The sequence below is a fragment of the Tachyglossus aculeatus genome, chromosome 11, assembly GCF_015852505.1.
Source record: "Tachyglossus aculeatus isolate mTacAcu1 chromosome 11, mTacAcu1.pri, whole genome shotgun sequence".
Lineage (NCBI taxonomy): Eukaryota > Metazoa > Chordata > Mammalia > Monotremata > Tachyglossidae > Tachyglossus > Tachyglossus aculeatus.
In genome coordinates this window covers 15,028,956-15,055,204 of record NC_052076.1, presented here as the reverse complement: position 1 = coordinate 15,055,204, position 26,249 = coordinate 15,028,956, and the positions used below count along the sequence as shown (strand labels likewise).

Here is a 26,249-nt window from a genome sequence, read left to right as displayed (position 1 = left end):
CGCACGGCGCGGGGGCGAAGGGCAAAGCGGGTGGCACGAACCCCGCCCCAAATCCGCCATCCCCAATTCCCTTGGGACAGTGCTCAATAAAGAGCGCCGCCGGGTCGCCGGCGGCCCATACCTTTGTCTTTCTTGAAGTCCAGCGCGTCTTGTTTGTCTGTGACAATTTCCTTCATGTTGACGACGCTGCGATGGATCAACTGCCGGAGGATTTTGATCTCGCGGATGGCCGTGATGGGGAAGCCCTCTTTCTCATTGTCCAGACGCACCTTCTTCAGAGCCACCAACTCCCCTGCCGAGACACGCCCCGCTCCCCGTAAACCGATGCTGCCGCCCAGGACCCACGGGGTCCCTCGGAGGGACGGGAGCGATCCCTGACCCTGGGGCCCCCGAAGAAAGGGAGAAAGGGTCGGCCGCCCCCGGAAGCCCGTATCCCCATTGGGGGATCGCGCCAACGCCCGCATGTCCCGTCCTCCTGGCTACAAAAAGCACACCGACAACCCCAAAGTCTGGATGCGGATGCTACCTTCCCTCTTCCACACCTCCTCTACGGAAGCAGCTCAGAAGTAAGAAACTGTACAAATGGGAATTTCGCCCCTTGTCCGCCTTCCTCCGGTTCCCACCAGCCAGCGGGAAGTCATGGGATGGTTAACTCATGGAGAAACGGGCAGGGTGGAGGAAGAACAGCCCAGGGCTCGTCAACCATATGTCTGTTTTCCTGGTGTACTCTCCCAAGTGCTCAGTACAGTGCTTTGCACACAGTAAGCACTCAATAAATACGATTAAATGAATGACTGAACTGTTTTGCGCCTTCCTAGGCCCACATCCCACCCGAGGCCAGGTTTGCCAAGACCAAGTGTAATTTCTTAAGATAATTTTTCTACTGGAAGTTCCACTTTTGGCCCCACAGGCTGGAATCTAACATCGGTGGAGACCATCCTCTTGGACGTTTGCTATGGCCAGGCCCTCATCAGCCCGTTGAGCCACAATGGTAGCCACGGGAGCGCCTCACCCCCAGTGATAACTAAAGATGCCTCTACAGTGGGCACCGTGCCACGGAGGGGGACAGGACCGGCCTCCCTGGAGCCAAAATGCCCCCAGCCACATCCCTGAGCCCATCAAAGCCCCTTGACTGTCAATTATGAGAAGCAGCGTGGCTCAGTGGAAAGAGCCCGGGCTTTGGAGTCAGAGGTCATGGGTTCAAATCCCGACTCCGCCAATTGTCAGCTGTGTGACTTTGGGCAAGTCACTTCACGTCTCTGGGCCTCAGTTAGCTGTAAAATGGGGATGAAGACTGAGCCCCCCGTGGGGCAACCTGATCACCTTGTAACCTCCCCAGTGCTTAGAACAGTGCTTTGCACATAGTAAATGCTTAATAAATGCTATTATTATTATTATTATTATTATTATTATTATTACTAGAGGCTCTTCTCCACCCGAGCCTGGCTCCGCACCCCACTGCCAACACGGGGTGGGGTGACTCTGTAATTTATTTCTATTAATGTCTGTCTCCCCCACTGGGGACTGTAAGCTTGTTGTGGGTGGGGAACGTGTCTGCTGCACTGTACTCTCCCAAGCGCTTAGTCCAGTGCTCCGCACGCAATAAAAACTCAATAAATATGACTGATCGACTGACCAGGCTCGGATGACTGCTGGCCCTGGGTGCCTGCAGGGGAGATGGCAGCTCAGTATCATTAGTTTTTAAGTTTGGGGAAAAGCTAACTAAATGCTGGTTACCAGTGTACCTGGGGCATTATCAAAATGCTATTTCTGACCTCTAACATCCATTTATTAAATACGATTGAATGAATGAATTTATTATGGGAAAGACGATTTTACGCACAGGGTCTTTCTCCACATTGTCCCAACTTAAGTTGCTAACCCTGTAACGAAACCTGTCTATAACAAACACTTTGAATAACCAGAGGAAAAACTGCAACCAACAAATGTTGAAGTAAGAGTCAGCTGAGGGGCCTTTTGACCAAAAGAAAAACAACCCCAAAACTATTTACTCTAACAGAAAATGACTCAGTCCCTTTCTTCTTTAGCCACTACATGCCTGTATATACTACCTGTATATATGTTTGTATGTATTTATTACTCTGTTTCATTTGTACGTATTTATTTTGTTAATATGTTTTGTTTTGTTCTCTGTCTCCCCCTTCTAGACTGTGAGCCCACTGTTGGGTAGGGACCGTCTCTATATATTGCCGACTTGTACGTCCCAAGCGCTTAGTACAGTGCTCTGCACACAGTGAGCGCTCAATAAATACGACTGAATGAATGAATGCCGTAATTTGACTCATTAAGTACTACAATTACTTTTGAATTCTGAGAATCAAAGATCTGTCTCATGCAATCAAATTTGAAACAAGGACAAAATCAACTCCATTTAACCCTCCTAATAGAAGGGAGCAATTAGGTGGAGACAGTGGAGGATGGGATGAAGGGCCCTTGGGAAGGCAAGAAGGCAGCTTCAAGCCAGGTGCTTCTACAGAGCAGCGTGGCTCAGCGGAAAGAGCCCAGGCTTTGGAGTCAGAGGTCATGGGTTCGAATCCTGACTCCACCACATGTCTGCTGTGTGACCTTGGGCAAGTCACTTAACTTCTCTGCGCCTCAGTTACCTTATCCGTAAAATGGGGATGAAGACTGTGAGCCCCACGTGGGACACCTTGATCACCTTGTATCCCCCCCAGCGCTTAGAACAGTGCTCTGCACATAGTAAGCGGTTAATAAATGCCATCATTATTATTATTATTATTCCTGAGGCTAAAATGGAGTAGGTTCTGTCAGGCGTCGTTCTGACCCGGGAGGGACGGGGGACTCCGCGCAGATGTGACCGCGGCTTGACCACCCCCCGCCCTTCACGAGCTCCCTTCGTACCCGTGTCTTTGTCCTTGGCTTTGTACACCTGTCCGTAGGTCCCCTCGCCAATAATCCCGATGATGTCAAACTTATCCACGCAGCGCTTCCCCCAGTCGCTTTCCGTCTGTCTCCTCTCTCCATAACGAGGACAGCAGATTCTGCAACGGACCAGAAAACACGTTTGGGAGGAAGGGCGATACGGGGTTGAAGGGGCAGGCATCCATTTCCTCCCCCAGAACCTCATCTGTAAAATGGGGGGGATTAAGACTGTGAGCCCCACGTGAGGTAGGGACTTATCCAACCTAATTAACTTGTGTCCACCCGGTGTGTTTAGAACAGTGCTTGGCACGTAGTAAGTGCTTAACAAGTATTATTATCATCTGTTGCTCTACAAAGGGAGCAAAGACTCAGGGCATACAATCCAACAGGGGTGACACACAGGAAAATAGTACAACCCCAATGGTCAAGATCAGGAAATCAGCAAGCGTATATATATATATATATATATATATATATATATATATACACACACAGACATAGGAGTGCTATGGACAGATATAAATGAGTTCCTAAGTGCGAGTGGGCTGTTGGAATTATACGACTCTCTACAGATGACTCCCCAAATCTGTCTCTTTAGCCCTGACTTCACCCCCACTGTTCAATCAGTCAATATTTGGGAGCTTACTGTGTGCAGTGCACTGTACTAAGCGCTTGGGAGAGAACAATGTAAGAGTCGGTGGGCAGGTTTCCTGCCCCAAATGAGCAACTCCTTGCGCCTCCGGGGCATCGCCTCTCGACACCTCGGCATCGGCGTGTCCACAGTGGACCTTCCCATCTTCCCCGCCCTCACCACGACCTTCCCATTCATTCAATCGTATTTATTGAGCGCTTACTGTGTGCACAGCACTGTACTAAGCGCTTGGGAAGTACAAGTTGGCAACATATAGAGACGGTCCCTACCCAACAGTGGGCTCATTCCCATTCTCCTCGACGAAACCACCATCCTTCCTGTCCCAATAGTCAGGAACCTTGTTGTCATCCCCGACTCCTCACTGCCTTTCGGCTCTTACATCCAATCAGCCATCGAATCCAACCGATTCCTCTCCGTTACTCTACTCTGCCATTCCCTCGCTACCAGAAAAGTCATTCATTCGTTCAATCGTATTTATTGAGCGCTTACTGTGTGCAGAGCACTGGACTAAGCGCTTGGGAAGTACAAGCTGGCAACATATAGAGACGGTCCCTACCCAACAGTGGGCTCACAGTCTAGAAGGGGGAAACAGAGAACAAAACATATTAACAAAATAAGTAGAATATGTACAAGTAAATAGAGTAATAGTAAAATAAATAGAGTAATAAAGTAATAAAATAAATAAAATAAAATAAATAAAATAAAATAAAGTAATAAAGTCACCCTTCTGGCTCAACCTCTTGCTCGGGGACTATTTGTTATGCGCTTACGACGCATCACACGGGTGGACACGAGTTGGGACATCATCATCATCATCATCAATCGTATTTATTGAGCGCTTACTGTGTGCAGAGCGCTGTACTAAGCGCTTGGGAAGTCCAAGTTGGCAACACATAGAGACAGTCCCTACCCAACAGTGGGCTCACAGTCTAAAAGGGGACACTGTCCCTGTCCCACTTGGGGTTCATGGTCCTAATCCCTTCTAGACCGTGAGCCCGCTGTTGGGTAGGGACCGTCTCTATACGTCGCCGACTTGTACTTCCCAAGCGCTTAGTAGGGTGCTCTGCACACAGTAAGCGCTCAATAAATACGATCGGATGAATGAATGAATCCCAATTTTACAGATGAGGTAACTGAAGCACAGAAGCGAAGTGACTTGCCTAAGGTCACACAGTGGACAAGTGGCAGAGCCTGAATTGGAACCCAGGCCCGAGCTCTCTCCTCTAGTACCGGGGGTGGGGGGGGACGCAACAGTGGGGTCATGGGGACCCTGTTGATTCTTGCCCAACTCGAAGGTAATGCCAAATTTCCGGGCTTGCGAGACAGAGGATGGAGACTCGAACCCTAAAATGAGGAGTTTCTGCTGGATGAGGAGGGTCCTAGGTAGCCACTGGAGGTTTTTGAAGTGGAAAGATGTGCCAAGTGCAGTTTTAAGAAGGTGAACAGCGGTGTGGGTTACGGACCGGAGCGGAAGAAGCTGGAGAACACTAAGGAAGCAGCAGCGTGGCTCGCCGGGAAGATCGCAGGCTGTGGAGGTCAGAGGTCGTGGGTTCAAATCCCAGCTCCGCCGGCTGTGTGACTTTGGCCAAGTCACTTCACTTCTCTGGGCCTCAGTTACCTCATCTGGAAAACGGGGGTGAAGACTGGGAGCCCCCCCCCCCCCCCCCCCCCGTGGGACAACCTGATCACCTTCTAACCTCCCCAGCGGTGCTTAGAACAGTGCTTGGCACACAGTAAGCGCTTAATAAATGTACTTCCCAAGCGCTTAGTACAGTGCTCTGCACACAGTAAGCGCTTAATAAATGTACTTCCCAAGCGCTTAGTACAGTGCTCTGCACACAGTAAGCGCTCAATAAATACGATTGAATGAATGAATGAATAATAAATGCCATTATTATTATTAAAGGGGCAGATACGAGAATCTAATCTAGACTGTGAGCTCATTGTGGGCGGGAATGCGTCGGTTGATATAGTGCACTCTCCCAAGCGCTAAGTGCAGTGCTTTGCATCATCATCAATCGTATTTATTGAGCGCTTACTATGCGCAGAGCACTGTACTAAGCGCTTGGGAAGTACAAACTGGCAACATACAGAGCCAGTCCCTACCCACCAGTGGGCTCACAGTCTAAAAGGGGGAGACAGAGAACAAAACCATACTAACAAAATAAAATAAATAGAATAGATATGTACAAGTTAAATAAATACAGTAAGCGCTCAATAAATATGACCGACTAGGCCTCGCCGCTTCTCTTGTCATAGGGTCTTGTCTCACGCCGCCGAGTCGTTTCCGACCCATAGCGACCCACGGACACATCTCTCCCAGGACGCTCCGCTTTCCGTAGTTTTCTTGGTAAAAATACAGAAGTGGTTTACCCTTGGCCTCCTTCCATGCGGAAAACTTGGGAGTCTCCGCCCTCGACTCTCTCCCAAGCCGCCGCCGCTGCCCGGCACGGGTGAGTTTTGACTTGTGGCAAATTGCCTTCCGCTCGCTAGCCACCGGCCAAGCTGGGAATGGAACGGGCAGGCCTCTGCTTGACCCTCCCTCCCGTAGCCGGGACTGGTAGAGGACTGGAAACTCTCCAGGTGCCACCCTGAGAGGGACATCTCTTGTCATATTGTGATTATTCAACTCATTCGATCGTACTTATTGAGCGCTTTCTGCGTACAAAGAAGGGGCGTCGCTTAGTGGAAAGAGCACGGCCCTGGGAGTTGGTGGTCATGGGTTCTAATCCCAGCTCCGCCACTTATTAGCTGTGTGGATTTGGGCAGGTCGCTTCGCGGCTCTCTGCCTCGGTTACCTCACCTGTAAAACGGGGATGAAGACTGTGAGCACCACATGGGACAACCTGATTACCTTGTATCTACCCCGCGTTTAGAACGGTGCTTGGCACGTAAGCGCTTAGCAAATACCATCATCATTATTATTATTACAAAGCACTGTACTAAGTGCTTGATAAAGCATAATATAACAACAGACACATTCCCACCCACAACGAGCTCACAGTCTAGATTAGATTCTCGTATCTGCCTCTTTAATAATAATAATGGCATTTATTAAGCGCTTACTAGGTGCCAAGCACTGTTCTCAGCGCTGGGGAGGTTAGAAGGTGATCAGGTTGTCCCACGGGGGGGGGCTCCCAGTCTTCATCCCCATTTGACAGACGAGGCAACTGAGGCACAGAGAAGTGAAGTGACTTGCCCAAAGTCGCACAGCTGACAATTGGCGGAGCCGGGACTTGAACCCATGACCTCTGACTCCACAGCCTGGGCTCTTTCCAGTCAGCCACGCTGCTTCCTTAGTGTTCTCCGGCTTCTTCTGCTCCAATCCGTAATCCACACAGCTGTTCACCTTCTTAAAAGAGAAACAGAGAAGCGGCAGTGACTTGCCCAAGGTCCCACAGCAGACAGGTGGCGGAGCCGGGATTCGAACCCATGACCTCTGACTCCAAAGCCCGGGCTCTTTCCAGTGAGCCAGCACTTGTGTATTTACTATTCTTCTAGACTGTGAGCCTTCTAGACTGTGAGTAGGGACCGTCTCTGTATGTTGCCAACTTGTACTTCCCAAGCGCTTAGTGCAGTGCTCTGCACACAGTAAGCGCTCAATAAATACGATTGATTGATTGATTTTATTAATGAGGTGTGTAGATCTAAAATTCTATTTCATTACATTGATGCTATTGATGCCTGTCTGCTTTTTCTGGACCGTGAGCCCGCTGCGGAGTCGGGATTGCCCCATTTGTTGCCAAACTGCACTTTCCAAGCGCTTAGTATAGTGCTCTACACGCAGTAAGCGCTCAATAGATCCGGTTAATGAATAAATAAGTGAAAGCCAGGTCCCAGCGGGGCCGGGTCTACACCTGAGCGGGCCCAGCCGGACTCGGGGAAAGGTCCGCGGACGCCGACGTCTCGCTCCAGCTGAGGCTGCTGCTCTGAACCATTGGGACGTCCCGTGCGCACACCACAACCACCTCGACGGTCCAGAAACTCGGAAGCGGCTCCATCCCACCCGCTCCCGCGCTTTATTTTCCAGGGCTGGGTCGAGCCGGAAGCGAACCATTCCACCCTTTTCCTTATTGGAGTGGTCTGCTTGGAGGGGAGGATGCGGAGTGAACTCTCCGCCTGCCCTACGAGGAACCGGGGCCGGGAACGAAGAGTGTCAAACTGCGGAGGCAGCCCCGGGGCGGGTGGCGCGGAAACCCATCCATGCCGGGCACCGCCTGCTGAGCAGGGCTGGACCTTGGCACTGCCACCCCGAAGCCCGGCCTCAATAATAATAATAATAATAATGGCATTTGTTAAGCGCTTACTATGTGCAGAGCACTGTTCTAAGCGCTGGAGAGGTTACAAGATGATCAGGTTGTCCCGCGGGGGGGGGGGCTCACAGTCTTCATCCCCATTTTACAGATGAGGGAACTGAGGCCCAGAGAAGTGAAGTGACTTGCCCAAAGTCACGCAGCTAACTGGCGGAGCCGGGATTTGAACCCGTGACCTCTGCCTCCAAAGCCCGTGCTCTTTCCCACTGAGCCACGCGGCTTCTCAACTACCCACCGGCCTCCTGGGGGTGAGCGCGTGGCCAACTTGTACTTCCCAAGCACTTAGGACAGTGCTCTGCGCGCAGTCAGCGCTCAATACGAATAGGCGGCATAAATACGATTGAATGAATGACAACCTGATCACCTTGTAACCTCCCCAGCGCTTAGTACAGTGCATTGCACATAGTAAGCGCTTAATAAATGCCATCATTATTATTATTATTATTATAACGGACGCCTCCCGTCCCGTCTGGAGGGGCTGCCCTCTCCCCCGACCCAAAAGAGGCGAGCGGGGCCTTGCCAACTTGTCCTTCCCAAGCGCTTGGTCCAGCGCTCTGCACACGGTAAGCGCTCAAGAAATACGACTGATTGATTGAGGTTGGCGATCCGCCCGGCGCCACTTACTTTGGTCTCTTCTTGTACGGTTGTTGAGGTGGCGTGACGGCCTTTGGTTCCGGAGAGTCTGGGGGGGACGGGTCCCCGCCGGGGAGCTCCGGGGGGAGGGGCAGGTCCATGAGCAGGTGCCGGGTCCTCAGCTCCTTCTCCTTCTTCACGGGTTTGGGAGGAAGGCTCTCCTTCGGACTATACGCGGAGCAGGGGGGAGGAAGAGCGGGACAGGTTAGCGGGACGTGCATGTCGGGAGAGCGGCGGCGGGCGCGCGGGAGGGCTCCGAAGCCGGCTCCTCCTGACGGGCGGGCCCTCGGCCGGTGAAAGGAACCGCGACGGGACTCTGGCCACTCCCAGATCAATCAATCAATCGTATTTATTGAGCGCTTACTGTGTGCAGAGCACTGGACTAAGCGCTTGGGAAGTCCACGTTGGCAGCATAGAGAGACGGTCCCTACCCAACAGCGGGCTCACAGTCTAGAAGGGCTCACAGTCTAGAAGAGGGGCCGAGGGGCCGACCCTTGTGGGCCACCGCCAGTGGGGACAATCAATCAATCAATCAATCAATCGTATTTATTGAGCGCTTACTATGTGCAGAACACTGTACTAAGCGCTTGGGAAGTACAAATTGGCAACATATAGAGACAGTCCCTACCCAACAGTGGGCCCACAGTCTAAAAGGACAAATCCCTCCACCTCTCCCCTGTAATAATAATAATGATGACGGCATTTATTATTATTTTATTAAGTGCTTACTATGTGCAAAGCACTGTTCTAAGCACTTAGTACAGTGCTCTGCACACAGTAAGTGCTCAATAAATACGATTGATTGATTGAATGGCCATCAGTTTGTCCCACAGGGGGCTCACAGTCCTCATCCCCATTTTCCAAATGAAGGAACTGAGGCCCAAGGAAGTGAAGTGACTTGCCCAACGTCACCCAGCTGACAATTGGCAGAGCCGGGATTTGAACCCATGACCTCTGACTCCAAAGCCCGGGCTCTTTCCACCGAGCCACGAGCAGCCTGGTTTAAGTGGATAGAGCAAGGGCTTGGGAGTCAGTAGGACCTGGGTTCTACTCCCGGCTCCACCACAACTGCTGTGTGAACTTGGATAAGTCACGTGGAAAGAACCTGGGTTTGGGAGTCAGAGGTCGTGGGTTCTAATCCTGGCTCTGTCACAATAATAATAATAATAATAATAATAATAATAATGGCATTTATTAAGCGCTTACTATGTGCAAAGCACTGTTCTAAGCACTGGGGAGGTTACAAGGTGATCAGGTTGTCCCACGGGGGGCTCACAGTCTTCATCCCCATTTTCCAGATGAGGGAACTGAGGCGCAGAGAAGTGAAGTGACTTGCCCAACGTCACCCAGCTGACAATTGGCAGAGCCGGGATTTGAACCCATGACCTCTGACTCCAAAGCCCGGGCTCTTTCCACCAAGCCACGAGCAGCCTGGCTTAAGTGGATAGAGCGAGGGCTTGGGAGTCAGTAGGATCTGGGTTCTACTCCCAGCTCCACCACAACTGCTGTGTGAACTTGGATAAGTCATGTGGAAAGAGCCCGGGCTTGGGAGTCAGAGGTCGTGGGTTCTAATCCCGGCTCTGTCACAATAATAATAACACTAATGGCATCTATTAAGCACTTACTATGTGCAAAGCACTGCTCTAAGCACTGGGGAGGTTACAAGGTGATAGGTTGTCCCACGGGGGGCTCACAGTCTTAATCCCCATTTACAGATGAGGGAATTGAGGCCCAGAGAAGTGAAGTGACTTGCCCAAAGTCACACAGCTGACAATTGGCGGAGCCGGGATTTCAACCCAGGGCCTTATGACTCCAGGCTCGTGCCCTAGCCACTAGGCCATGCTGCTCCTTGCCATTCTGAATGAACAGGGAAGCAGCATAGCTCAGTGAAAAGAGCCCGGGCTTTGGAGTCAGAGGTCAGGGGTTCAAATCCCGGCTCCGCCAATTGTCAGCTGGGTGACTTCGGGCAAGTCACTTCACTTCTCTGGGCCTCAGTTACCTCGGCTGGAAAATGGGGATTAAAACTGTGAGCCCCCCGTGGGATGACCTGATCACCTTGTAACCTCCCCAGCGCTTAGAACAGTGCTTTGCACATAGTAAGCACTTAATAAATGCCATTATATATATATATATATGCATATATACATATATATGTGTATATATATATATATATATATATATATATATATACATAACAAGCTCACAGTTATTAGTTGGAGCATCTTTCTTGGGTCCCTTTTGTAGGCAGCTGGAGACGGAGGCATTCCTGGCTCCAAACAGGGATGGGAAGGGCGGGCCTCAGCACAGAGGGGACCCCACATGGACCCTGATCGGAAAGACACCAATCCCAACCCTGTCAATCCAGGCTTTCGCTGCCTTGATTGAGGTGGATGTAGTGCTTCCTAGGTACTAAGCACCATACTAAGCGCTTCCTAGGTGCTGAATTCATTCATTCATTCATTCAATCGCATTTCTTGAGCGCTTCCTGTGTGCAGAGCACTGTACTAAGCGCTTGGGAAGTCCAAGACGGCAACATTTAGAGACGGTCCCTACCCAACAGTGGGCTCACAGTCTAGAAGGGGGAGACAGAGAACAAAACAAAACACATTAACAAAATAAAATAAATAGAATAGGTACAAATAAAATAATTAAATAAATAGGGTAATAAATGCGTACAAACATATATACATATAAATACAGGTGCTGTGGGGAGGGGAAGGAGGTAAGGTGGTGGGGATGGGGAGGGGGAGAGGAAGGAGGGGGCTCAGTCTGGGAAGGCCTCCTGGAGGAGGTGAGCGCTCAGTAATAATAATAATAATGGCATTTGTTAAGCGCTTACTATATGCAGAGCACTGTTCTAAGCACTGGGGGGCATACAAGGTGATCAGGTTGTCCCAAGTGGGGCTCACAGTCTTAATCCCCATTTTACAGATGAGGTCACTGAGGCTCAGAGAAGTGAAGTGACTTGCCCATGGTTACACAGCAGACGTGTGGCAGAGTTGGGATTCGAACCCATGACCTCTGACTGCAAAGCCCAGGCTCTTTCCACTGAGCCATGCTGCTTCTCTGAAGAGGCCCGCCCACTGGGATCGCTTAGCTAACTGAAAAGAAATGCGACTGCCAGCAAGTCTCCTCTGAGGGCTCTTCTCATTCATTCAATCGTATTTATTGAGCGCTTACTGTGTGCAGAGCACTGTACTAAGTGCTTAGCACTGTACTAAGCACTTGCCACTGCAGGGACAAGAAACATGCCTCCACAGAAGCGGCATGCTGTAGTACATAGACCTTGGTCCTGGGAGTCAGAAGGTCCCGGGTTCTAATCCCTGCTCCGCCGCCTGTCTGCTGCGTGACCTCGGGGGCAAGTCACTTCACTTCTCTGGGCCTCAGTCACCTCATCTGTAACATGGGGATTGAGATTGTGAGCCCCATGTGTATCCACCGCAGTGCTTAGTACAGCATGTGGCACAAAGTAAGTGCTTAAACACCACGATCATTATTATCATTATTAGCTCTAAAGGCAAGAGGGTCAGGACAGCTCCCGGCGTTTTGTTCTCTGTCTCCCCCTTCTAGACCGTGAGCCCGCTGTTGGGTAGGGACCGTCTCTAGATGTTGCCAACTTGGACTTCCCAAGCGCTTAGTACAGTGCTCTGCACACAGTAAGCGCTCAATAAAGACGATTGAAAGAATGAATGAACTCCCCACCTGACAGGTGAAAACGAGGCACAGTGAGGAAGTTAGCGGTAGAGAGGACCTTCTGGCCAGGGCAGAAGGGATAATGATGATGATGATAATAATAATAATAATAATAATAATAATAGCATTTATTAAGCGCTTACTATGTGCAAAGCACTGTTTTAAGCGCTTACTATGTGCAAAGCACTGTTCTAAGCGCTGGGCAGGTTACAAGGTGATCAGGTTGTCCCACGGGGGGCTCACAAGTCTTAATCCCCGTTTTCCAGATGAGGGAACTGAGGCGCAGAGAAGTGAAGTGACTTGTCCAAAGTCACACAGCTGACAATCGGCGGAGCCGGGATTTGAACCCATGACCTCTGACTCCAAAGCCCGGGCTCTTTCCATTGGGACAGATGCTGTTCAACCTCGGGGCTGACCCACTCTCGGGGCGAGTAGTTCACTCCAAGGCGAGCTGGCTCGTCGGGGCCTGAGGCCGACAGACTGGGGTGGTCATTCATTCATTCATTCAATCGTATTTATTGAGCGCTTACTGTGTGCAGAGCACTGGACTAAGCGCTTGGGAAGTCCAAGTTGGCAACATATAGAGACGGTCCCTACCCAACAGTGGGCTCACAGTCTAGCAGGGATGGAAGGGAAGGGACTGGCAGTCAGGAGACTCCGGTTCGAATGTATGACCTCAGTTTGCCTCAGTTTCCTCATCTGCTCGATGGGGATAAGATAGCTGCTCTCCTTCCCTTTTCCATCGTGAGCCCGGCGAGGGACCGGGGCTTTATCTAGTTGGGTCTAAGCCCCCTCTGCCCCGTGCTCGGCACCTAGTCACCACTCGATCTGTGCCATCGTCAGGGGAAATCAATCAATCAATTGTATTTATTGAGCGCTTACTATGTGCAGAGCACTGTACTAAGCGCTTGGGAAGTACAAATTGGCAACATATAGAGACAGTCCCTACCCAACAGTGGGCTCACAGTCTAAAAGGGGGAGACAGAGAACAAAACCAAACATACTAACAAAGTAAAATAAATAGAATAGATATGTACAAGTAAAATAAATAAATAAATAGAGTAATAAATATGTGCAAAGAAGAGAGCACTCCGAAACCCGGTTCGGTTACGACCGAGAGCACCGACTCAGGTTAAAAAGAGAAATAAGCTCCAACCTTCCTTTTGGATTGAGAGTGGAGGACTGGAATTTTGGAGACTCCTCGGCTCCTCTTCGAAATCTCCCGGCGCACCTCCGGCTCGGATGGCCACCGGAGACTCCAGAGTCACCAGCTGGGCTGCCCCAACCACGCGATAATAATAATAATATCAAGCTTATTATTATTATTACAGTGCTTCGCACATAGTAAGCGCTATAATAGTAATAATAAGCACTTAGTACAGTGTTCTGCACACAGTAAGCGCTCAATAAATACGACTGAATGAATGAATAATAATGATGGCATTTGTTAAGCGCTTACTATGCGCAAAGCACTGTTCTAAGCGCTGGGGGGATACAAGGTGATCAGGTTGTCCCACGAGGGGCTCACGGTCTTCATCCCCATTTTCCAGATGAGGGAACTGAGGCCCAGAGAAGTGACTTGCCCAAAGTCACACAGCTGACAAGTGGTGGATCCGGGATTTGAACCCATGAGCTCTGACTCCAAAGCCCGGGCTCTTTCCACTGAGCCACGCTGCTTCACGCGATGGTCCGGGCCTGGAGTCAGAAGGACCTGGGTTCTAATCCCGGCTCTGCCACTTGCCCGTTGTGTGACTTTGGGCAAGTCACTTCGCTTCTCTTGGGCCTGTTACCTCAACTGTAAAATGGGGATTAAGACTACGAGCCCCATGTGGGACATGGATTATGTCCAATCTGATTAGCTTGTATCTACCCCAGCGCTTAGCACGGTGCCTGGCACATAGTAAGCACTTAACAAATACCACAATCATCAACATCATCCTCGCGGCCGATGGGTTACCCCGGAAGACCTGGGCTTAGATGTGAGGTGCTTCCACACCGAAAATTCGGCCTCCCCCGCCGTGTGTAACAGCCTGCCTTAGCTCTCTCATCCACTTCCAAAAGGATTCTGGGGGGCTACTTGCTTACACACAAAGAGAGAGGGGCAAGAAAACAGGAGGAAAAGTCCCTGAGGATGAATACTGAGGAAACGAAAGGGAAAGAAAATGGAAAGGAAAGGGGATAGGAAAGGGGAAAGGAAAGGGGAAAGGAAAGGGGAAAGGAAAGGGGAAAGGAAAGGGGAAAGGAAAGGGGAAAGGGAAGGGGATAAGAAAGGGGACAGGAAATGGGAAAGGGGGAAAGGAAGGGGGAAAGGGAAAGGAAAGGGGATAGGAAAGAGGAAAGGAAAGGGGATAGGAAAGGGGAAAGGAAAGGGGATAGGAAAGGGGATAGGAAAGGGGATAGAAAAGGGGAAAGGAAAGGGAAAAGGAAAAGGAAAGGGGATAGGAAAGGTGAAATGAAAGGGGAAAGGAAAGGGAATAGGAAAGGGGAAAGGAAAGGGGAAAGGAAAGGGGAAAGGAAAGGGGAAAGGAAAGGGGAAAGGGAAAGGAAAGGGGAAAGGAAAGGGGATAGGAAAGGGGACAGGAAAGGGAAAGGAAAGGGGATAGGAAAGGGGACAGGAAAGGGGATAGGAAAGGGGACAGGAAAGGGGAAAGGGGGAAAAGAAGGGGGAAAGGGAAAGGAAGGGGGAAAGGGAAAGGAAAGGGGAAAGGAAAGGGGATAAGAAAGAGGAAAGGAAAGGGGAAAGGAAAGGGGATAAGAAAGAGGAAAGGAAAAGGGATAGGAAAAGAGAAAGGAAAGGGGATAGGAAAGGGGAAAGGAAAGGGGAAAGGAAGGGGGAAAGGTGAAAGGAAAGGCGAAAGGAAAAGCGAAAGGAAAAGCAAAAGGAAAAGCAAAAGGAAAGGTGAAAGGAAAAGCGAAATGAAAGGGGAAAGGGAAAAGAAAAGGGAAAGGAAAAGGAAAAGAAAAAGGGAAAGAAAAGGGGAAAGAAAAAGGGAAAGGAAAAGGGAAGAATAAAGAAGAAAATTTTCCAGTTCTGAGGTGGGTCCCCGGTCTGTCTCTTCCAAAATGGCCAGAAAAGACCCCCCAAGGCCGGAAATGCCCAACCAGAATGAAATTCCTTGTTTCTAAGGTGGCCACGTCATGCAGGGGAGAAAGAACCCAAAGGCCCCCCAAGCCCCCAGAAACCCGCTTCCACTGGCTTGTGGCGGGGGGGGGGGGGGGGGGGGGGTGCCCAGGCTCGACCCCAGCAGCTGGTCTCCTGATGGGAGCGTCAGGCCACCCAAATTAAGGGGGGGTCCCCTTGGGAACCTCGAGTCCCAGAAGGGCCTGGAGAAGTCACTCTCGTGAGACTGGTTGGGTGGCAGTGGCCTCCTTTCCCTCTTCTCCCCAAAGTGGGGTTACGGTCACCTGGCGGCCCTAGGGAGAGGGGGTTCAGGACCCCGCTGCCCGGCCCTTGAGAGTTTCTCCCTTATCCCCTGCTGAGGCATGCCCTCCTTTAATAATAATAATAATAATAATAACAATGGCATTTTTTAAGCGCTTACTATGTGCGAAGCACTGTTCTAAGTGCTGGGGGGATACAAGGTGATCAGGTTGTCCCACGTGGGGCTCACAGTTTTAATCCCCATTTTACAGATGAGGTAACTGAGGCCCAGAGAAGTGAAGTGACTTGCCCAAAGTCACAGAGCTGACAAGTGGGGGAGCCGGAATTAGAACCCATGACCTCTGGCTCCCAAGCCCGGGCTCTTTCCACTGAGCCACACCGCTCACGCTGCTTCTTTAGAGATGGATCCCTCGCCTTGCAACCAGCCGAGATTTTCCAGCCTAGCTCTTCCACAACACCCGCAACCGGAGGCCACTAGAATCAACAACGGGTTCTCAGGGAGATGCGCGACGTCGCAAAGCAGCCTTTCCGCCCTGGGCCAGTCCGAGCCGCTGGGGAAAATGAAGAACCGAGCCCATCTTTCTGGGCAGACGACAGCAAGCGGCCACGCTCCCTCTTGCTGGCCCGGCGCCGGCATGGACTCCAAAGGGCAAACGGGAGCAATACGCGAAACGGGCTCGGAGAACCATCGGAAGGGCGAAACCGGCCCCGGGAAGCAACGAGCACCGGCGCGTTCCCATCACGGGCGCCACCGTGGACAAATGAATCGGCTCAACCGGACGGGCAAAGTCGCGGTCCCTCATGACCGGAAGGCCAGTGGACCCCGAGAGGGCTCAACAGACCCTCGTACGTCAACCACCTTGCTCACTACATTGCCCTGCAGGCAGTGAGCGCTCAGTAAATACCACTAACTGATCAGGCTGCCCCGCTTTCCCGACGACCTCCGTCAGACCAGCGCCGTGCTCTAAAACCCTCACGCTTCCCAAGACCGCGGCCCGTTTCGCCACCGGGAAGCCTCTCCCTCTCCTGTCACCCACGGGGGCCAGTTCGCCCATCTGCTCTCCTCTGGCTTTCCCTGAAGCAAGTCCGCCTCCGCCCACAGCCCGACCGAGTCCACCCGGACCTCCGGCGGCCTCGGCGGAGAACCTAGCAGCTGAAAAGTGTTGCCCGGGGGCAAGGAGGGCTTCCCGGAATGAGGGCTGGGGGCCCGCAGGCCTCTCCTCAGTTGGCAGGGAATGTGTTGAGAGGGAAATCTGCACACCTTAAGCGCTCAATAAATACGATTGATTGATTGATTGATTGATTGATCGGGGCCTTACCTGTCCATGTCATCCTCCCCCAGCAGCAAAGGGGGCAGCGGCAGCGGAGGCAGCGTCGAAGTCTTCAGGTGGGGGATGGCGGCCGGCGGGCCGGACACCTGCGTCTTGAGAGAGACCTGTGCGGGGAGCTGAGAGTTTGCCTGAGAGGGTAGGACGGATGTCCTCGAGTGAGCGGGAGGAGGAAGGGGCAACGCTGAGGAGGCGGAGACGGGGACCTGACTCGGGGCGGGCTGGGAAGGGGGCGGGGGCGGCTGGGGCGGCCCCGCGGGCAACGGGGGCAGAGGCGGCAAGGGGGGCGTCTGAGGGGGCGGGGCGGCCACCGGCAGGGGCGGGGGAGGAGAAGCCATCGAGGGGGCGGGGAGGGGGCTCTCCTTCTCCGTCGTCTCCGCCTCCTTCGGTGTCGCCACCTCCTCCTTCGCCGCTACAGGGGGCCTAGAGTCTCTTGTTCCCGGGGCCTTGGGGTCTTTGGAAGGAGCGAGGTGCTTCTTCTCGGGGGGCTCGTCCACCCTGGCCTTTCCCGGGTCCCCCGCGGCCCTGGCCTCCGCGTTGAGCGGGGGCAGGGTCCCCGGGTCCGGGTCGGGCGGGGGCTTCTCGGGCCTGCCGCCGCCGGGCGGCTTCTTCGGCTCCGGCCCGGCGTCTCGGGCCTCGGCCGAGCTGTTGTCCTTTCTCGGCGGGCACACGGGCGAGCCCCTGGCCTCCTTCCCGTCCACCTTGGCCGCCGCGGCCGCCGCCGCCCGCTCCTTCTTCTTCCGGCTGAGCTCGGCTCCCAGGCTGGAGTTGAGCGGGAGCCTGGCGGGGGAGATGCTGGAATGCCGGCTGCGGGACCCCGACCTCTTCTTCTTGCTGTGCGACGACGAGTGCCGGGAATACACGGGGCTCCTGCTTCGGGACTTGGCGGATTTCCTGAGGAGCAAGAGGAGGAGAGGCCGGTCAGAGGGGACCCCTCCGCGTCGGGCCGCCCCCCGACCCAAACGTCCTCGGCGCCCAGGAAGGCCACACTCCCCCGCTCTAGCAGCCCGACGTCAGAGGCTGGAGGGTGGCCGCCTTCCCGATACCCCGGTGGAGATTCCGACCCGCAGTTCCCGGTGCTCCCCAACGCTGGACCGACGTCCCAGCATGAAGCAGGCTTCGCTTCTAGCTCTGGGGGATCTCCTTCTGACTCTCCCCCGGGCCCCCAGGTCGGTTGGCCAGACCAGGCCCACCCCCCCATTGAGAACAATCAGGACAACACTGATACCACCAAGAATTTATGGAGTGCTCTTCCCCCTGAGGCAAAGACCTTATTCAGGAGTTTCATCCTCCCGGCATTCCTGGCAGGCAGGAAGAGGTAGGTATCAGGCTTCCCATCTTACTGAGGAGGAAACTGAGGTCAAGAGAAGCTGCATGGCCGACTGGAAAGTGCCCGGGCTTGGGAGTCGGAGGTCGTGGGTTCTAATCCCAGCTCCGTTTGTCTGCTGCGTGACCTTGGATAAATCACTTCACTGTGCCCCAGTTTCCTCATCTGCAAAATGGTGATTATGAGGCTGAGCCTCATGGGTGTCCAACCTGATTACTTTGTATCCACCCCAGTGTTTAGGACAATGCTTGGCACCTAGTAAGCGCTTAGCAAATACCATAATTATTAATTATTATTAGAAAGAGCACGGGCCTGGTGACCAGAGGACCTGGGTTCTAATCCTGGCTCTGCCAACTGCTTGCTGTGTGACCTTGGGCAAGTCACTTTAACATCCCCGTGTCTCAGTTTCTTCAACTGCAAAATGGGGATAAAATACCTGTTCTTCCTCCTACTTAGCTTGGGAGCCCCATACAGGACAGGGACCGTATCCAACTTAATTACCTTGTACCTAACACAGCTCTAAGAATAGTGCTTGGCACATTGTAAGCACTAAATCATAATCATAATAATCATAATAAGCAGAGCAGGGTCCGAAACCCAAGCATAGGCTCTTTCCATCCCACCCCACCAAATCTCTGGGGGAATGAAGCAATTAGTCCCAGGCTTTCAACCAGTTCAAACTTTGCAAACAAAGCTGAAGGAAATGCAGACTATGAAAGCAAGGAAAATCTGGAATCCTAAGAACGATTCTCCGGCCAATCTCAGCTGCCCCCAACTGCACTGACTGACCTGAACTGTTCCCGGTGGGAAAGGCCACGGATCCACCCCCGAGCCCAGGATGGCCCGCTCCCTATTCCAGGCGGTTGTTACTTTACTTTTCCTTCAGCCCTCAGCGCCCTTTGCGGGGAAGGAAAGAGGTCCAGCCTGGTCCTGGGGGTCCTGGGGATCACTTCCTGGATTCAGTCTTCGGGCACGTTTGCGTCCCAAGGTTAGAGGTTAAAGACAGCCGACCGTCACGCCTCCACTTTAAGACTGTCCACCGCTGGGAGTGGGGAGGAGAGCCACCGTACCGGCAGGGGAAGGCTCAGTTTGATAAAGGTGAGTTTTTGGAAGAGCCAGACGCTCTTCTGTCTGTCAACGGCATCTAAATGAAGCCAAAGTTCCCGCCAAACCTCTCCTGACCACCTGCGTGCCCACTCCTTCACTCACTCCCCTCTAGACTGTAAGCTCGTTGTGGTCAGGGAACGTGCCTGCTTACTGTTATATTGTACTCTCCCAAGTGCTTAGTACAGAGCTCTGCACACAGTAAGCGCTCAATAAGTATGACTGACTGTCACTCTCTCATCTAGACTGTGAGCCCGCTGTCGGGTAGGGACCGTCTCCATATGTTGCCAACTTGTACTTCCCAAGCGCTTAGTACAGTGCTCTGCACACAGTAAGCGCTCAATACGATTGAATGAATGAATGAATCCCCAAAGGGTGGCCCTGAGGTGAAGTGGCCACACCTGCACAGCTTTTCGGAGGGCGAAGGAGCTTTCAGCTTTCCCCCGGCTTGGGGCGGGGGGCAGGAGAACTGGAGGTTCCCGAGGGTCGGGCCCTGGGCGAAAGTTAGGGGGGTTTCTGGGTGAGGGGATCCCCCCGGACTCCCAGGCTGTCTCACCCCCCTCCATACTAATAATAATTATGGTATTTGTTAAGCGCTTACTATGCGCCAGGAGCTGTACTGAGCACTGGGGTGGATACAAGCAAATCAGGTTGGATTCAGTCCCTGTCCCACATGGGGCTCGCAGTCTCAATCCCCATTTTACAGATGAGGGAACTGAGGCCCAGAGAAGCGAAGGGACTTTTCCAAGGCCACACAGCCGACAAGTGGCAGAGCCAGCATTAGAACCCATGACCTTCTCACTTCCAGGCCCGTGCTCTATAATAATAATAATAATGGTGGCATCTATTCACTACACCATACTGCTTCCCTACTATTACTGCTACTATGACGACAATGACTCCATTCGAGGAGGCTGAAGGAGCTTTGCTCTCCAGAAGGCAGCAAGGTGGGGGAACTGCCTCCTTGCTTCCTTCAGCTCAGAACGGGAATCCTGAAGGAAACTTGTTTCGGGGCAGACTGCATTTGGAAGCATCACTGCATTGTCATGTTGAACACAGCAATTTCTGCCTCTACGGGGATTTGACTGGGGGCCTCCCCAGAAAGAATCCAGAGGACACAAGACGCAGAGAAAGGGAGGTTTGAGGGCCACAGGAAGGAACCTGGCGATTCTCTCTTCTCCGAGGAGTGGGCTTTTCAACCGGGGCGAGGGGGAAACGGTGGGGAAGTGGGAACCGGACATGTGCGCACACACGAAAACGGCCCATTTGGTGCCCAGTAAATGCACACCCGTTAAAGAAAAAAGAAAACCCGCTGAAGTTCCCCTGCCCCGCAGGAGGTCTGGTGGGGGCTGAGCCAAGCCCCCTCCCCTTTCATTCCTTTCTCATTCGGGTTCGCTGAGGAGCCGGGAGTTTTTAGAAGGCCGGGTGACGGTGGAGTGCGGGTAGGGAGGTAGGATGGAAGAGGGAAAAACCAAGGAAGGGACACGAAGCCCAGAATGAAGGAGTTACCGTCGGCCCGTCTTCGCTGTGTGGTCTGCCCAACGAACTTCCATATTCCACAACTTTCCCTTATCCCTGGTGGTGGCGGGGAGGTGAGTGAAATTCTCAGAAAATCCCTTCGGAGGGTTTCCCCTAAATCGGTACGGGAAAGCACCCTCCCGGCAAAATTCCGGGGGCACAGCATCGATTTCCTCAACGCTTGCTCCCGCCCAACTTTCTGAGGGAAACTCTCGGAACAGAGTTCTCGGAGCAGCACAGAAACTTGGGGTTTCGGCGACCCCCGCCCTCCTCGCCTGGGGTGAGGGCAGGATGGTGCAGCAAACCCGGTAGAGGGGCTGGGTTTCTGGAGGTGAACTAACGCTCTTCCTTGCTCACTTCCTAGGGATAGAAAGCATTGATATGTAAAGGCTGCCTAGGAGATTGAAAAGGACCAGGAGAGTTCTCCCGCTGAATGATCAGGTGGCACAAGTCCCTAAGGAAAAGGGAGGATTAAGTTGGGTATAAAGAACAAGGAAGCAGTACGGCCTAGTGGAAAGAGCCCGGTCCCGGGCTTCAGGGGACTTGGGTTCCGATCCTGTCTCCGCCACTTTCCGGCTACGTGACCAGGGCGAGTCGCTTGACTTCTCTGGGCCTCGGTTTCCCCGTCTGTACAATGGGGATGAAATACCAGTTCTCCCCCCCTCCTACTTAGGCTGGGAGGCCCGTGAGGGACGGAAATTAGCAATGGGATTACCTCGCATCTACCCTGCAGCGTAATAATAATAATAATAATCATGATTTCTAGACTGTGAGCCCACTGTTGGGTAGGGACCGTCTCTATATGTTGCCAACTTGTACTTCCCAAGCGCTTAGTGCAGTGCTCTGCACACAGTAAGCGCTCAATAAATACAACTGAATGAATGACTACGGCATTTAAGTGCTTACTACATGGCAAGCGCTCTGCACCAGCAGTCAGCACTGTGTGCTAAGCACTGGAGTAGACACAGGATGATCAGGTTCCATATGGGGCTCACATTCTAAGCAGGAGGGAGCACAGGTACCGAATCCCCATTTTGCAGATGAGGGAACTGAGGCACAGAGAATACTATTAATTACGGTACGGGTAAAGCGCTTACTATGTGCCAGGCTCTGTGAAAGGACTCGTCCAAGGTCACACAACAGGCAGGCCTGGACTAGGGCCCAGGCCCTCTGACTCCCAAGCCCGGGCTCCATCCACCGAGCCCTGCTACACGCTACAGACACAAGGATTCCCGCTCTGCATCGATTCCCTGCCGCCGGCAAACGCCGCTTCCGATTTTCCGAAGGGATCGGTCGGGGGCCTCCAAAGGTGAGACGGTGGAGTTGAAAAGTAGCCCATTTTCTCCTCCGTCCTCCTTTTCCGACTCTCCCAGGGCCCCTCCCGGGGGCTATTCTGGGCTTCCCCCAGGTGAAGCTTCCAGGCCCTCCGGAGAAAAACTGAAGCTGCTCACCCGGATGGAACAGCCTTTTCACAGGGAACAGTCCCTTTATCCCCAAAAGACCCACCACCCATCCAAAGCAAACAACGTGTTTCCCTCATTCGCCCTTGGAAGAACAAATGCTAAACTAAGGAAGGGGCTCAGGACCACCACGTGGGGCTGGAAAGTTTTCACGGGAGTCACTGAGGCCCTCGCGGAAAAGCACCGTCCCCGGCCAGTCGGTCGGGGGAGAAATCGGAGTTGCTCTGAAAACCGGTGGCCACGCCGGTGAGGAGGAGAATAAAAAAGTTTCTATCGGGGCAAAAAAGCAACCTTGATCTTTATCGGAAGTGAGAGATAGGATCCGCTTTGACGTTCAAAATGGAGAGGATCGGGCTCTCTGACGAAACATCGGGAAGGTACCGGAGCGCGAGTTAAAACCCATGCCTGGTGTTTGAATGGAAAGGGGCCGGGAGACGAAACCTCTGGACCGTAAGCTCCTTGTGGGCAGGGAATGCTTGGAACTCCCCCAAGCGCTTAGTACAGTGCTGTGATGATGGCATTTGCTAAGCGCTTACTATGTGCAAAGCACCGTTCTAAGCGCTGGGGGGGATACAAGGTGATCAGGTTGTCCCACGTGGGGCTCACAGTCTCAATTCCCATCTTACAGATGAGGTCACTGAGGCTCAGAGAAGTGACTTGCCCAAGGTCCCACAGCAGACGTGGCGGAGCCGGGATTCGAACCCACAACCTCTGGCTCCAAAGCCCGTGCTCTTTCCACTGAGCCACGCTGCTTCTCTTATCGCGCGCTCAATAAACACGACCGACTGACTTGACTCCCCTTTGGGAGCTCCCTGAAAGTCGACCTGCCGGAGGCCTCCTGGTTCTTCTCCGGCTTGGGAGAAGCAGGGGCTTTGGGAACTCCCTGGAAGTCGACTTGCCCGAGGCCTCCTGGCTCTCCTCCCAGCCTGGGAAAAGTGGGAAAGGTGGTGGCGGTTGAGATTTCCCTCTTAATGACGTCATCCTTCCGGACCATCCTCTCTAGAGGTGGGAAGTTTTCACACCTAGGCCCCACCGCGGTCAGGCGGTGTTGGCGGGAAGGGTACGGCGCTTTGCACACAGTCAGTGCTCGATAAATTCGACCGAACGAACGACAGGGGAGAGAGGGGGACCGTGCCAGGCGGGCACGTCGCCTTTCACCCACCCGCCGGGCCCGCTCCGGGCCTGGAGGCGAGCGCCCGGGTCGGATCCCGAACCACCGCGAGGAACCCACCTGGGAAGGGGACTCCGGCTCAACGACCGCTTGTTGGCGAAAGGGCTGCTGGACCTCCGGCGTCCGTACGGGCTGGGCGACCTCCCGCCGTAGGATCCGCTGCCCCTCTCGTAGCTGGACGAGCGCCTGCGGTTGTAGGGGCTGACCGACCTCTGGCGCCGGCCGTAGGGGCTGGGCGAGCGGGCGTTGGACTGATAGGCCGCGGGCTCCTTGTAGGGCGGGCTCGCGGACTGCCTGCGCGAGGAGCCCCCGGGGCTCTTCTTGTAGGAGTCGTAGTTGCTGGAGGTGTGAGAACGCGGCGGGCTGAGGTCGTAGTCCTGGCCGCCGCCGCCGCCGCCGCCGCCGTACGAGGCTCCCGAGGGGCTGTCGTCGGGCTTGGGGCTGTCCGACCACCTCCTGTGGGGGCTGCGCGACTTCCGCTTCGGGCTGTCCCCCGCCGCCGCCCCCTTGTAGCTCTTGGGGGCCTCCCTCCTGCGGTGGCCTTTGCCGGCGCGGTCCCGGTGCCCGGACTTGACCTCGCGGTCCTTCCGGGCCCTGTCCTTGTGGAGCTTGGCGGAGCGGGCCGGCGGCGCCTTGCCGCGCCCGTCGTCGTCGTCCTCCTCCTCCTCCTCGCCGGCCCGCCTGGAGCCGCCGCCCGGGGGCCGCTCCTTGGCGGGCTCCCGCTTCTCCCTGTCGGCCTGCTTGGCCCTGGGCGTGTCCCGGCCCCTCCTGCGCTGGTGGTGGCGGCGCCGGTGGGGCCGGTCGGCCCGGCCGGGGCCCCCGCGCCGCTCGGCCGCGTGCTCCCGCCGCTCGGGCCGCGCGGCGGCGGCGGCGGCGGCGTGGGCGGCCGCCGCGTCGTCCGAGAAGGTGTCCGAGTCGGAGCTGATGTCGTCGTACTCCACGAGGGGCTTGACCATGGCGCTCAGGGGGGTGGGCTCGGGGGCGGCCGGGCCCGCGTCCCTCGAGTGCTTGGAGCGGTGGCGCTTGTGCTTGGCCGGCGGCCGGTGCCGCTCTCTGCTGTTGGACGACGACGACGCCTGCGGGCCCCCCGAGCCCCCATCTTTCTTGCCCCCGCGTCTCTCCGGGTTGGGCATCCCCTCTGCCCCGGCCTCGAGGGCGGGAGGGGGTGCTCCCCCGGGGCACCCCACCTTTCTGGGGGCCACGCCTCCCCTGCTCTCAGCCCCTTCCCTCCACCTCGGCCTCCTCCTACATGAGGGCCCCCGGGCTTCGCGGGGGACCGGAAGGCCTAGTCTGAGGGGACCAGGCCCCGGCCCCCCGGGCCTCCCCTCGGGCCAAGGGGCCGGGCCCGGGGGGGGGCCAGCGGGGGGGGGGCCCACTGGAATCCCGGCTGGCTTCCTGGCGGCGGGGTCCTTCGGCCTCACGCTCTGTGCCTCACACTCCTCCCTCACGCCGGGTCAAAACCGAAACGACACTTGCCAATGGTGGGGGGGGGGGGGGGCGTGTGTGAGGAAAAGTGAACAGGAGGGGGGGGGCAGCCGTGAGGAGAATGGGGGGGGGGGCACCCCAAGCCTCGCGAGACATGCGCCGCTCCTCTCGCGAGACGCACGCCGCCGGCTCCCCCGCCTTCCTCCCTTCGCTTACCCGATCGGCTAGCCTCGCGAGAGCGGGGCCCCTCCCCTCGACGCGCCTACCCGGTGACTTCTCGCGAGACTTCTCCCCCCTCCCTTTTTTGGGGGGGGGAACGGGAAAACTTTATTGAGGGCCGAGGCGGTCAGGCTCAGCCCCGCCCACAAAACTTTATTGGGACGATTGACATCGCCACGGCTCTGAGGCGGTTGCTTAGGCCCCGCCCCCTTTGCCGCCAGGCCGTGGGGAGGCCTGTACGTGTAGCCCGGGGTTACCACATCACTCGGTTGTTATTATTATATAATATAGTATAATATATTATTATAATTATTATATATCATTACATATTATATGTGATATATTATATTATATGTTATATATCATAATGTATTATATCATTATATATCATAATGTATTATATATTGATATATATTATATATGTGATATAGGATATATTATTATATAGTATATATGTGATATATCATATATTATTATATATTATATGTAATATATTATGCGTTATATGTCAATATATTATATATTATTATACATTATATGTGTGTTGCATATTATATATTATATGCAATATAATATAGAATATTAAATATCATGCATGTGATATGTAATATGTAATGGTATGTAATATTTTATGATATAAAACATATATATTATTATATTTTAGTTATTGATGTATTATATAATATATCATGATATACAATGTATTATGATATAATATATAGCATATATATCATAATGTACACTGTATTATGGTATATAATGTATTATAATATGATATTATTATGATGATATATGATATTATAATGATATATGATATTATAATGATATATGATAATATATGATAATATTATGATATATAATATGCAATATATCATGATATATTGTATATTATTACATATTATATTATATATCATAATACATTGTATATTATGACATAATATATATCATAATACATTGTATATTATGATATATAATATAATATGTAATAATATGCAATATATCATGATATATTGCATATTATTATATATCATAATATATTGTATATTATCACATGCTATTATGCAATATAAAATAATATGCTGTTATATTATGTAATATATAATAATATAATATGTAATAT

General features: G+C 53.1%; 1 protein-coding gene across 1 annotated transcript in view; it reads right to left on the bottom strand.

The window, feature by feature from the left end:
* The window catches only part of CDK12 (cyclin dependent kinase 12), a 50,727-nt gene extending 25,955 nt beyond the window's left edge, over positions 1–24,772 (bottom strand). Inside the window, exons 1-5 of the mRNA XM_038754587.1 lie at positions 23,546–24,772; positions 16,897–17,799; positions 8,494–8,670; positions 2,884–3,023; positions 122–292 (exon numbers count right to left, since the gene is read on the bottom strand). Of these exons, the coding sequence (XP_038610515.1) occupies positions 122–292; positions 2,884–3,023; positions 8,494–8,670; positions 16,897–17,799; positions 23,546–24,618 (2,464 nt within the window). The 5' untranslated portion in view covers positions 24,619–24,772. The remainder of the gene's footprint in view (positions 1–121; positions 293–2,883; positions 3,024–8,493; positions 8,671–16,896; positions 17,800–23,545) is intronic.
* Between the last annotated feature and the right edge of the window lie 1,477 nt (positions 24,773–26,249).